The sequence below is a fragment of the Antechinus flavipes genome, chromosome 4, assembly GCF_016432865.1.
Source record: "Antechinus flavipes isolate AdamAnt ecotype Samford, QLD, Australia chromosome 4, AdamAnt_v2, whole genome shotgun sequence".
Taxonomy (NCBI): Eukaryota; Metazoa; Chordata; class Mammalia; order Dasyuromorphia; family Dasyuridae; genus Antechinus; species Antechinus flavipes.
In genome coordinates, this window is record NC_067401.1 from 358,329,550 (window position 1) to 358,344,038 (window position 14,489).

Genomic DNA, 14,489 nt, shown 5'->3' on the forward strand with positions numbered 1-14,489 from the left:
AACTGAGGCCCAAAGAGGTTAAGAAAGTGGCAAGACAAAGATGCAAACCAAGCATCTAAAATAAAATTAGTACTTTTTAAACTATACTACAGTGTGCCATGCATCTGTCAAATATTCTAAATTAGTAACCAAAAAATGTATTCAATTGACAACATAATTGAGAAGTGAAGCAAATGGTACTTTTAACAACCTAAATTTAAAAAAAGTCATAGGGGAGGCAAGAGAGTGAAGGAAGGAAGTTTTAAGCAAAATAAAACATATATGGCAGGAGCAAAAAAAAAGATCTTCAGAGAATATTTCTAGCTTTTTACAATTTCTCTTTATTTGTTGTAAACACTAAAGCAAAAACCCATGTTATTCCCTATGTTGTTGTTTTTTTCAGTATTTCAGTCATGTTTGATTTTTCATGACCTCATTTGGGGTTTTCTTGGCAAAGATACTGGAATGATTTTACATTTCCTTCTCCATCCCATTTTATAGATGAGAAAATTGAGACAAATGGAGTTAAATGACTTATCCAGGATTACATAGCCCGTAAGTGTCTGAGGCCAAATTTGAAGTCATAAACATGAGTGTCTAGGGCCTAAATCCTCTATCCACTGTTCCAACTACTTAGAGGATACGAGGAAATTTGATTCAAGTACAACTAGTGTTGAAATTAGAATGCTTTTAGATGTCATTGGAGCAGAGTGAAGACTAAAAAAAAGGTTCATTTCCTTTCCTGTCACCTCTAATTTAGTTGACTACTTGGGAGAAGAAATGAATCAGGTCATAGACATTAGCAGAATAGAGCCTCCGGCCCATATATAAGGGAATTATGTTGTGTGGTTTTTTTCTTCCTGTACCATTGAAAACCCGAGAATTTCCCATTTTTGAATGTCTGTTATAACTGTATGTCACATGATCTTCCAGAGAAGAAAAAGGTTCAGAATCTTTCAGAAGTACACAAATGAAATGGGTCAGCTGAGAACCTCAGTGATTTAAATGAGTACATGTACCGTGTATCATTTACTACCCATCTATCCCAATGCATAACCTTGGTTATCTCAATTCAACACAAGATAATGACTGACAATTTTGACACTGGAGAATTATACTTGTTGACTTATAACTTGGTGAAACATAATACATTAAGTACTGGAAGGTTTTTTGTTTTGAGTTTTTTTTTTTTTTTTTCATGATAAATGCAGGTAGTGAAGATGGGAGGAGTAGTAGGGAAAGCAACATATTTTGTGAAAATGCCAATTTTAAGTCAAACTAATAAAGAGACATATTGTTGGAAGCTCTGTTTTTCTCTGCTTTTCTATTCTGTTTATACACACTGATCAAAGTTAGTTAAATTTTGTCTATTCAATAAAGCAACATTATTTTATCTTAGGAGCTCAATAATCCTCCAAAGAGGATTATATCACATTGTTATTGTTTAAACACCTTAAAAGGCATAGCCTTCCTTTTGCAATTAATTCAAACTACAACTAAAATATGATTATCGTTTCTTTTAGCATTCCTATTATGAAAATATAAGTTCCCTGTGATTTCATTAATTGCATACATTTCAATTCTAGACCCTCTACTTAAAAACTAAACTTTGGAAAATCAAACACTACTTTTATCTCTTGCCTTCTGGGGCCCACCTGGGAACCCCAAGAATACTCACCATGAATTATAAGATGTCTCTGGTTTTTTTTACTAGTTACCAACCACTTTGGGATCAGCACTTAAGCCCTATAGCAGACATTTGTAGTTATGAAATATTTAAGAGACTCCAGGGTTTTTTAAAACAGAAACAAGAACTAGCTTGATAAAAATCCTTCTTTGGAGTGATGCTATTAAACAGATAAAGGCCTGATGCAATAAAACTTAAGAGTTCTAAGCTCTTTTAGGGTAGCAGTCATATTTAAGTAATGTTCCAATGCTGCATACAAATAAGTAATTGGTACAATGATAAACTTCAATCTTATCTCCTTCTATTTACTGTTTTAAATAGTTTCAAAGCAAAGATAATTCAATGTCTATCTCAATTCCATCTAGAAAATGGTTTAGCATTTAATATTTTGGAGATGTGGGGGGGGGTTCTTTGATAAATAATGCTAGCTAAAAATTATTCTGATGAATAATATACTGGGTAGCTTTCTTTAAAAAAAAAAAAATCAGAAATACCACTGCCAAGAAAAAAAAAGATAAAGTATCAAGTTAAATTCCTCTTTAAAACTGCATCTTTTTTAAAGATTGCAATGTGCATTGGTTAATCTCTTGATACAGTAAGTATATAGGATGAACAAAATAAAGATGCAAATACTCTATGAAAGAAAGAAAGAAAAAAGAGATGCTAAGATTTAGAGAAAATATGCTTGATGGAGACTTTTAGCATTATGAAGTCATTTCAAGAAAAAACAGTTTGAAGCCATGGTGATGTAGTAAGCCCAGAATCTTTATTTACTTATTTAACTCGTGTAAGATTTCCTCCCAATCTTTGGAAAACATTTTTAGACAGCAAAATTTTACAACAATGCAATTAGAATTCAAGATAAGGAATTAGATAGCATGATTTCTGATGCCTCTTCTAGTTCAATCTTATGAAATTAATATAATTTTTATAAAGATTTCAAGTAGCTAGCTAAGTTAATAGTTAATAGCAATAGGACTTCATTTCTAGAGTTCAAGAAGGTTTCCAAAGAGCTTTCTCTACCACAGTTCTGTAAGGTTAGTGGTTAAACAAAACCAGTCTTTAATATATCATATTTGGCAACCCCTAGGATAAAGTTCTTCCTTTAATTCTATTACCACTTTATCTTTCATCCCCACTGGCAGATAAAGATTTCATGTCATGCCACTTTCTAAAAGCTCTTCTAGATCCAAGCACTTCACTGTTCACCCGCCCCCATAGCAAGTAAAGATCTATTGAAAAGCCACTTGTTGACTGGCAATTAAAGCTGGAGCAGATTAGTAGTGAAATATGCAAATACCATGAAAATCTAAACATATTTATTAAAGAAGGATACGTAATTTTAACTTAGAAGAATAGTCAATTTTTTTTCTCCTATGGACCATGAACCTTTTTATTCCTGATAATGCAATATCAGGTTATGTATTTACAAAATTATCTATTTATTGCAGAGGTCAGATTCTTCAGAGAATCTGTAAAAAAAAAAATTAATAAGAAAGAGCATATTAATGTCCATTCTTTGCTCACCTCTATTTCCATGGGCTCCACCTCGATCTTTTTCCATAGTTCCAATAACTGGGCAATTGGCATTTTTAAATTATTTTCCTTCTCTGATGAATCAGAGATAGAAATAGAAAGAGGGAAGAGATATAAGAGTGGCAAAGAGGCAGATAACTGAAAGATAGACAGGGGGAAAGGAAAAAGGAGAAATGAGAGAGAGAGAGAGAGAAAGAGAAAGAGAGAGAGAGAAAGAGAGATTTAAGGAGGGTCAGAAGAGATGCAGGCAATTGATGAAGTCTTGAAGGGTCTTCTGGGATGTTGGGGTTTCCCCCCAAGGGGTCTCCAATATGGCTGCTTGTGTGATGTGTCCTTTACCCACCAATACCACAGCTGAGAGAAGAGTTGTTGCTGCTTCCCGCTCAGGCTTGGAAAGAGGAAAAGAGGAGCTATAATTGCAGCTTTAGAATCTGTAATGCGACTTTGGCAGAGTAAACGCTTCACTTGCAGTATTAAATTGGATTCTCCTCCCTCTCCCCCCCACAACACTCCCCCTTATCTTCCCACCCTCCTCTCCCCCCCTTCACTATTTTACCTTAATTGGCTCTAAATGATGGGTGAAAGTTGAGTCTGAGGATGCTGCTGCCATAGAAACTGCATAGCAACCCAGGGAGGTGGGGGCTGGAAAAGAGTGGAGGAAATGAGGGGAGAAAGCAGTGCAGCAGGTTCTCCCCTTCTCCTTTGGCTCTCCCCTCATCTCTGTACTCACCTATCATACCACCCTGCTCTGAAGAATCCCCAGAGATCTAAGGATGTCCACTGGCTGCCAGACACTGTGAAAGAGGGAAAGAGACTGGCTGCAGCTGAGTTATTATTCTATATTAATATTTAAAAGGCTCCCTATATTGTGAAATTAATGATAACCTAATATCAGAAGCAGATGTCTTCTCTTCCCCCACCTCACCACCACAGCTAAGCCCCATACAATTGAGAAGTACACAAAGAGAAACAGGAAAGAGGGAAAATCTCAGCCTGCAAATAAACTCAGTCTCTCTGGAGTCGTGAGAGTGGCACAAATCTGTAAGTTGTGCCAAAGGCATCTTCTTCCTGCCCTTTACTACAAACTGCTATAGCATGAACATAGTCTTCAGAATATACTCACAGTCCAAAGCACACCTTGAGAAATGAAAAACAATTTGCCCTCAGCTTGTTGAGTGGAAGCTGTCTAGTTCTTGAACAAATATTCTATTCAACAAGCATTTATTTGATGTCAACTATGGCCAAAGCACTGTGCTAAATTCTGAAGATATAAAGACAAAATATTGAACAGTTCCTGACCACAAGGAGGTTGAAGATAAACTGGAGATAAATAAAAATGGATCATTTTAAAAGTTTTGAATTTTAATATCTATTATAGTCAGATCAGAAACTTGAAGTAATGTTCATTTAGGCACCTATGTGAAAAATAATCTCTTCAGGCATTTGATGAGGTACCTCATGAAGATCATTTATAAAATAATTCTTCTTCCATATAGTTTAGTTCCTGTATCTAGAAATGATAGACTTGGTTGTGCTTGGAAACGTGCCTTCTTCCTTAACTTTTAACTAAAAAACTTTCTAATTCAGACTTAAATGAACAATGAAAAGATTTTATCTTTCTCTTTCCAATGCAAACCACAGATACCTTTCTCAAGATCTTATTTCCATAAAAGAAAAAAAAAAAAGAAAACTAGCCAATACATAATCCTTTTATATTTAGTGTTGGTCCTGAGATAGTATTTTCCTTATTCTGAAGCAAGTTACTAAAGAATCATATACATCTCAGGAAATGACTACTTTTAGACTTAACTTTATCAAAACTCGAGTAATCTGACTTTTTCACTTTTGTAAAGCTACTAATAAATCCATAAAATTAATAAATTAGGTGAAGAAACAAAGGATCAATGAAATGTCATGGGAGAATAAGCAGAATTCTAGATCCTATTAGAATACAAGGGGTGCCAATGTCTGCCATTGATTTTCTCTGAGATTTGGGGCAAGTGTCACAAGGATTCACTGAACTTCTAGTCTTCCTTTTGTTAAATAGGCCTAATATTGATAGCATGATGTAAAGATTATGGAAATCAATCATGAAAACAAAAAAATTGCTCAAGTGTTTTAGATATTTTGGATAATGATTTTTCATTTGTCCATGAGATAAGCTTAAGCCCATGTTGCAATTTCAACAAAAATGAAGTATACTAAACATTGCTGTAATAGGAAAAGCAATGAGTTAGTAACAAATGGAAAGAAACACTTTATGGGAGTAAAGCTAGAGAATTTTATATGGAAAGTAACAACATACATTGCAGTCAAGGCATACTACATGTCAAGTCCTTTAGAATCCAGAAATTTCAAACTCTACTATTTATACATTTTTATCCTCACTAGAAGGTATACTTGAAAGTAGAGGTGTTTCATTTTTATCTTAGTATATCCAATGCCTAGCAAATTATTGGTACATAATAAACAATTAATAGGTTAATCAATTAATTAAGACTATTGAATTGAAAAAAAAAAAAAAGAGAGAACCCCTTTGCTCCTGATGTTCATGGGATTCTAGCACCTGTCAAAGATTAGCTACATTTGCATTAGCTTGAGACATTTGTGTGATTCTGCAAGATGCTCAATCTGAGAATTTTTGTGACATTGAGTTATTACTTATTAAAAAAATAATGTTGCTATCAAGAAAGTAGTTTGGGCACTGGAAGAGAGAGAATCCATTTCATAATTTTCCCTAGTTCACATATATAACTATACAAATATAATTCTGACAAAATGGAGATATTTGAAAAATGAAGATAAAGAAATGAAAGCACAGAAATAAAAATTCTTGTCAAGACATTAAAGCAGTATTTACTATTTAAAAACTGAAAGCTATTAATTTTCAGTTCTTTCAAATGAATTGCCCAAGTATTTATGAACTTAGATATTTACATAGCTTACCTAAAGAAACACAAGCTTTCTTTTCTCAAAAATTCTTCATATATAGAAATTTCATTAAAATTAACTGTTAAGATATAGGGATGTTTGCACTCTTCTGGAAAAGTACATGAATAAAGAATAACTAGGAAACCAAAAAAAAAAAGTTTTCAAAATGAAAAAAACTGATCCAAGAAAACATCCATTTTCAAAATCTGCATTGAAAAATATAAACAAAATTGGGAAAGCAAATAGGGTGAGAAATTATCAGTTAAAATAAAATAAATGTGATAAAATAATAAAGATTCAATCAAATGGAGAACTAGAGAAGTTACATGCTTTAGGATAAGAAATGAATTGGAATAACAAATGAATCCCAGGAAGACTGGTTCAGTTTTCTCAGTAGTGATGATATCTGGGGAGGGGGGGGGGAATTGTTTTCCAAGAAGCCCACCCAACAAACACCAACTTCCAAAAAAACCCTTAATTTTTATTGTTTTACTGTGCAATTACTAAAGGATAGACTTTAAAACGTTCCAAAATGCTATAGACTGAAAGCAATAAGAAGCATTTCAGTTCTTCTAAATCAAAAAATCATTGAGAAATTAGATGTGTGAATTGGCATCAAACACACAGCAAGTCTGGCTCCTATTAAAAATTATCACAGTGCTTTGCCATTGAGTGTAAGTTGCTCATTATTTGGCCATTTTCCTTTTAATGAACCTCACAGTTTAAAGAACCCTGTGGAACATCCAGCATCACAGTAACTCCATTGAAAAGAGAACTAGTCAGAAGATTAAAAGACCTGAATTCAAGTGCACCCTCACCATTAATGCCTGACTTCTCTGTGGCTCAGCTTTTCTATCTATATAAAGGAGGATGTAGGAAGGGAGATGAATATTGTTGGGATAGTCAAACAATGGAGTAGTTCTATCAATAGAGTAGTTTATATCAATTCTATCTCAGAACTGATAAGAAGATTGAAGCTAGTTTACATAACATTGTTTTGAATTCTGGAGAAGGAGCAGTATTAATTAAATTCTCAGTATTTATTTTGAGGTTGAGGTTATTTAATTGAGAAGCCTGTGGTCTTTTTTCAATGACTTTGATATTTTAGAACATTTTAATCTTTGGCTATTCCATTTTTCTACACTTGAAATCTTCAAAGGAATGTGTAAAGTTAGTTACATATTTATATTCATCTAGAGGTTCTCCTTTATGGCTTTGTTATAGCTAAAAGTGTCAAAACATTCTCTCCCAGATCTTAAAACCAAGTAATTTTATTTCATGTTGACTTTTTTTTAAATGTATTTATTTATTTTTTTAATTGTAACTTTTTATTGACAGAACCCATGCCAAGGTAATTTTTTTACAACATTATCCCTTGTACTCACTTCTGTTCCGACTTTTCCCTTCCCTCCCTCCCCCCCTCCCCTAGATGGCAAGCAGTCTTATACATGTTAAATATGTTACAGTATATTCTAGATACAATATATGTTTGCACAACCGAACAGTTCTCTTGTTGAACAAGAAGAATTGGATTCAGAAGGTAAAAATAATCTGGGAAGAAAAACAAAAATGCAAATAGTTTACATTCATTTCCCAGTGTTCTTTCTTTGGGTGTAGCTGCTTCTGTCCATCATTGATCAACTGGAACAGAATTAGATCTTCTCTTTGTCAAAGAAATCCACTTCCATCAGAATACATCCTCATACAGTATCAAGCAACAGTTAGGATTTCAACTGAAATCCTGTTATGATAGCAAATCATGAAGTCATAAAGACTTTCTCATTGACCCTAAATGAGAAACTACTGTGTTTCAGACCAAACCTGGAACTAGCAAGCTATATCTACAACCATTCTAGTAGTATATGAAACATAACTGAAATTCAGTAAAAAACCTTTTAAGAATATACCCAATGCACCTTTTCTAACACAATAGAGTTGTGCTTCAATATAGCTATAACAGGAATGTCTTTTCAAAAGAAATTTTCACAAAAAAAAAATAAGTTGAATGCAGGGAAGGGTAAATAGAATTTTTTACTATGAAAAGTAAATTTTTTAGCTATCAGGAAAAAAATCAAAGAGAGGGTATTGATATTGCAATACCATAACTATTTTTTCATCTCATATTAAAAGAAGATGGTGTGTAGGGGGCTTTGAAGAAGGATTAGCACTTCTGCTGTGAGGGCTTGCTGAACCCTTTTCAGGGCTGCTTATCCACCACTAGTGTTCACCTGGCACTTAACTTTCATCTGTGGCTCAGAGAAGCTGTAATAGGCAAAGTGATTACACTCTGGTAAAATTGTCCTGGCAGACAATCTAAACCAGCTTAAGGTAATTGATAAATGTCAGACTCGTCAATAAGTTATAGGGATGTTTACCCCATGCATGTGAAGACTTCCCCTGCCAAATGGACAGATAAGAATAACTCATTCCAACAGCACAGTGCCTAGCCCAGTATTGAACAAGGTCTAGAATGTCTCAGAAGAGTCCCACTGAGCTTGGATTGATTGGATCACATCTGAAGCACTGCTTTAATTCCTGGATACCACATGTTAGGGAAGGGCATTGATAAACTAGAAAGTTTTCAGAAAATGTGAAAATACAGGGCAGATTGTGATCATGACATCCAAAGTTGATTTGAGAGAAGTAAAGATGTTTAGCTTTTAAAAAGAGATGAGAGTTTTCATCACATTTTTGAAGGGCTGTTTAAAAAGAGATGTTATTGGCTCTCATCACAAATGTGATGATTCAGGTCAGTCCCAATGGTTTTGTGATGAAAAAACCATCCATACCCAGAGAGAGGACGGTGGGAACTGAATGTGGACCACAATATATAGTATTTTCACTCTTTTTGTTGTTAGTTGCTTGCATTATGTTTTCTTTTGCATTTTTTTTCCTTTTTTATTCTGATTTTTCTTGTGCAGCATGATATTTGTGGAAATATGTATAGAAGAATTACATATATTTAACATATATTGGATCACTTGGTGTCCAGGGAAAAATGAGAATACAAAGCTTTGTAAGGGTGAGTGTTGAAAATTATCCATATATATATTTTGAAAACAAAAAACTTTAATTAAAAAATAAATAAAAAAGAGATGTCATTCTGCTTGATTTGGAGGACATAACTAGAAGTAATGAGTGGAAGTTAAAGCAAAGTAGATTTACATTCAAATAGGAGAAAAAGTAATATGTCTTTGTTTACTTGTACTTAAGGTTATATCAGTAATTTTTTAAATCTTCTCATTTGTGACATCACATCTTTGTGAAACTGAGTTTTTTGGCAGTTTCTGTAATAAAAAACAAGTACTACACAGAAATCAATGTGTAATAGGAAATGGAGTAACATGTCCAATCTGATTCTGAAGTTTGAAAAATTGTACAAGGTCCAATGGACACAGCAATCCTATTAGTAAGTAACTATAGTAATTTAAAAATTAAATAAAAATATTATTTTCTTCCAATTTGTATATATTTTTTCAAAAGGTTATTAAGTTTTTAGGATATAAGTTTATTTAAGAATTAAATAAAAATATTTATTTTTTCCAACTTTTGTGAATTTGTTTTTCAAATGGCTAATAAGATTTTAGGATGTAAATAGAAGTTTGGACCTACCTGTTTTAAAAAGATAGCTGCAAGTATTTATTTTAACCTAAAGATGATGTGAAAAAATTACTGAAATATTAAAGGTATGGCAAACTGAAAAAGTTAGGGAACCTCTGTGTTAAGCAATTAACCTTTTAACTCATACCAAGGGAAGACTCACCATGAGACAGAACTGGAGATAAGGAAACTGAAAATGAAAGAAAGCTAACAACCAGTGAAATTACAAAACAAAACAAAACAAAAACTTGAGTGCAGTAATTTTCATAAGAAAAGGAAGGGGCTTAATGAGTCATCAGAAAGCCTTGGAACACTAAGTTTTACAAGCTCTTTGTCATTTCTTTTAGTCACTGGAAAGGGAAGAGATGAGGACTAGCTAAAGTCCTGTCTCCTTCATATAGGAGCTTCTCACATAGGTGAAGGTCATGGCTTTTATAGAAAAAGATATATATATATATTAAGGAAGGCTTTTGAATCAAAGCCAAAAAAGGAAAGCAAAGAGATATGCTTAGAAGGAGGGAGACTGCCAAAAGTGAGTCTTATGAGTCTTATTTACATTCATTTACAAGATTCTAAAGAAGAAAACCTAAATGGGATCCTAATAATTTTGCGGCGCTTGTTATTTATTGTTCTTGTATTTCCAAACTATAGTGGAATCTTCAGAATGTTGCTTCGATATCTGATAAAAAGAGCTCTGGGTTTAGAGTCAAAAGACCTGAATTTCAGTCTTTCTAACACTTGCTCCAGTGGGAATGTCACTTCTCAAAGCCGTTTTCTTCACTTGGAAAATATGACTAATCATCCTTGCCCTATCTTACAGAGTTGTTACAAGGAAGGCACTTTGTAAGCCTTCTTTCTACCACTATATAAACATGGATTGCTGTTTTCCTGCAGGGAGGCCCTCAAGATTTATGGTGCCCCAAAAGCTTGTTGCTGGTAGATATGTACAACCAAATCAGAAATAGCTTCATTTGCTTGCCAAAGATTTTGGGAGTGAAGTTCTCTGCGACATTCCGAGTTCCATACAGTTCTGGGGAAAAGTCCCTGAAATGGGCTCAGAAGTTTGTAATCAGTGATATAACAAGAGATAAAAAGAATGGTCAGACCCAGTATTAGATGGTGGTCTGTGACCATGGAAAAGTGTCAAAGTGGATCTATTCAACCTTAGCCTAACACATTGTTGGCTTGCATTGGCTGCTGCCTAGCTGTGGAAGAGGTTTTCATTGTGTGTGTGTGTGAATGTGTGGGTCTGTGTGTGTATCTATTTCTCTGCTCCCAGCACCTAGATCTTTAGTAAGCTTTAAAAAATGTTTGCTGGAACCAGGAGATCTTTGTACACGGCAACAAGATTATAAGATGATCGATTCTGATGGATGTGACTCTTTACAATAATGAGATGATTCAGATCAGTTTCAATTGTTTAGTTATGAAGAAAGCCATCCACATCCAGAGAGAGGACCATGGGAGCTGAGTGTGGTTCACAACATAGCATTTTCCCTCTTTTTGTTGTTGTTTGCTTTCATTTTATTTTCTTTCTCATTTTTTTCCTGTTTGATTTGATTTTTGTTGTGCAGCAAGATAATTGTATAAATATGTATGCATATATTGGATTTAACATATATTGGATTATTTGTCACCTAAGGGTAGGGTGCGGGAAGGGGGAAGAAAATTGGAACACAAGGTTTTGCAAGGATCAGTGTTGAAAAATTATCCATGCATATGTTTTAAAAATAAAAAGTTTTAATTAAAAAAAATTTTTAAATGTTTGCTGGTCTAGTGAATCCACGAATGGGGGTAATGATGTATGCATATGAACTAACAAAATAGCAGCCTGCTCATGATAGGAAGACTATTCCTAGCTACTATTCCCAATCACATAGAATACAGTTAACACACAAGAGGTGAAACCCAGAAGACAGCAGCCAGAAAAGCTCAGCAATCACAAAACAAAGAAAGAGCTGACAGAGATATTATGCATACTGTGATGATTCAGTGCCCAGAAGAGAAAGGAGAGAAGCAGCTAGGGGGCACAGTGGATGGAATACCTGACCTGAAGGCAGGAAGACTCATCCTTGAGTTCAAATCTGATCTGAGAAACTTATTAGCTATATGATCCTGGCAAGTCACTTAACCCTATTTTCCTCGGTTTTTCATCAATGTGGTGACTTTAGCAAAAGTTTTGGCAGCTCTGCAGTTCTCCAATTTTCTTTCCCCTTCCCTCACCCCCTCCCCTAGAAGACAAATAACCCAAGTTTGGCAGTCTGGCTAAATATCTTTACTTTAAATTTGGATTGTTAAAAGTAACCCTATTAGGGGCAGCTAGGAGGTGCAGTGGATAGAGCACCAGCCCTGAAATCAGGGTTCAAATCTGATCTCAAACACTTAACACTTCCTAGGCAAGTCACTTAACCCCAATTGCCTCAGCAAAAAGAAAAAAGAAAAAAAAAAAAGCAAATTTATTAGTTGGAGCTATGAACTACAATTTTGAGTGCTAACACACAAACTATCTCCAGTGTCTTTTGTAGCCTTTACAAGCTGGCTGACTTATCAATTGATATTATATAAGCCAGCAACAGAGAGACAAAGAATTAAAATCACATTTGGTTAAGTTGATATTGACTTACTGCTTAACCAGTCAGAAATGGAGTCCAAGTGTGGTCTTCTCTCTCAGTAGCCAGTCTAATTCATGCTCCTTTCTATCTGATGACTATTTCTAGGTCTCAATCAATACAAAATTCCTATATTCATTCTTATTTGGAAGGTATGACATTTCTCCTAATCTACATTCCTTCTTAACTATATAAAGTAAAAATAACAGAAAAGAAGCAATCTTTTCCTTTAGTTGAGGGGCCATTGATTTTATTGCTGGCAAGTATTCTTTATAGAGGTAGGCATAGATCAAAGCTGCAAGATGATAGAGAGCTCTATCAGCTTCATACAGGTCTTTTATTCATACCCCATCTTCATATTTACTTGCATGCTACCTTGTATTTTAAGAGTTCAGAGGAAATGTATTATCCATGCTCCACAGAATCCTGCTATAGAAGCCCAGATGCCACATTTCTTCCAAATATGGTATTTTAAGATGAGAGAGAAAGCATGTAATAAGACATACACATAAATGATGGGTTATGAAAAATTAATAACTATAAAGTCAATTACTTTTTGTTCCTCTATAGAACTACTGAACTATATCTCAAAAATGTTGAATTTCTTTCTAAATGGAGAACCAATAATATTCCATCTGATTGACATTATTGATCACAAAGTACTTGATTTTCTGACTCTCTAATGCACTTATCATGAAATATCATGCATAAATGCTTGTGTTATATTTTCTTGCTATACCCTAAGCTCCATGAGAGCATAGAATATGTGTTATCTCAACCTTATAGTTCCCCTGGTGGCCTACAGTAATGCTTTGTAGACAATTTATAGTAAATGTTTGCAGAATGAATGAGAAAAAAAGAATAAGATGAGAAAATATCCTTTGAATCCCTTCTTCCAACCAAATCCATTGTTTCCTCTAAGCTCTCTGCCTCATAAATCACCTACTCCAGAAAGCTTTCCCTGACTAACACAATCAACATTGATTTCTTGCCCACTTTTTATTTCCTCAAAATTAGTTTGAATTTAATTATCAAGCATTGTCTTTGTTGTTTTTTCACAAAGGTTTACTACTCCTTTTGCATTTCTTATAATACTAATCCAGTACCCAGGCAAACAGTAAATACTCAGTTTGATAATGAATAAGCAAAAGATTTCAATAACCATATGTAGCATTAAGATTGTGTCCCAAGAAAACTGCCATTCTGCTCCACCACCTGACTGTGAATCTCACTGCTATTTTAGCAGTGACTTTAGGCAAATTATTAAACCATTCTAAATCTCAAATTTTTTAACCCATAAAATAGGAATAATAACATCTTCTCTCAATCACAGAGTGTAAGGATTCATGAGTTAATATAAGTGAAAGAATTTTATAACAATAAATACTAATTATGATAATAATAGCTAATATTTCTATAATGCCTACTATATGCACTGTGCTAAGTTCTTTACAAATATTTTCTCCTTTGATCCTTACAAAAACCCTGTAAGTAATTATTATTATCCCCATTTTACAAATAAGGAAATTGAGAAGAGAGGTTAAATAACTTGCCCAGTGTCACACAGCTAGACCTAATTTGAACTCAGATCTTCCTCACTCTGTTTACTGTGCCTCCTAATTATCTACATAAATGTCGACTACTGTTTTGATGTTATTATTAATACCATCTTATCACATCTTGCCAATGCATAGGGCAGTAGAATTATATTGTTTTTCTTGCTAGCTTTTTGTGAAAGTTAGTAACTGAAAAGTGAATGTGTTTTGATAAGTTCCATCATCAATATTGGTTGTCTGGTCTGCACTGTCCCACCAAATATTTACTAATGGTCTCAGTCAATACAATCAAAGAAATTCAGCAAAACTTGAGAACCCCAAGAAGCTTACATTCTAATGGTGGAAAACAATAAATATAAAGGAGCTGAAAAGCATGAGGAGTAGGGAAGATGGAGAAGAAAAAAGTACTGTTGGGGCAAGGTGGCAAAATCTAGAGCATGGAGGAGGGTAAGAGTGAGCCTGGCTGGCTTGGGCATTTCCCTTATAATGGAGATTGCAAGAGCAATTTATCATTGAAAGGAAGGGGCCAACAAGGCAGAAGGATCTTGGAGGGTGAGAAGGCAACTGAAGCATAGTGGAGAAATCCAAATA

At 34.2% G+C, this 14,489-nt stretch overlaps 1 protein-coding gene across 1 annotated transcript in view; it reads right to left on the reverse strand.

Moving 5' to 3' along the window:
* The window catches only part of RPS6KA2 (ribosomal protein S6 kinase A2), a 525,834-nt gene extending 522,470 nt beyond the window's left edge, over positions 1-3,364 (reverse strand). Inside the window, exon 1 of the mRNA XM_051998093.1 lies at positions 3,194-3,364. Coding sequence (XP_051854053.1) covers positions 3,194-3,256 — 63 coding nt within the window. The 5' untranslated portion in view covers positions 3,257-3,364. The remainder of the gene's footprint in view (positions 1-3,193) is intronic.
* Positions 3,365-14,489: the final 11,125 nt, after the last annotated feature.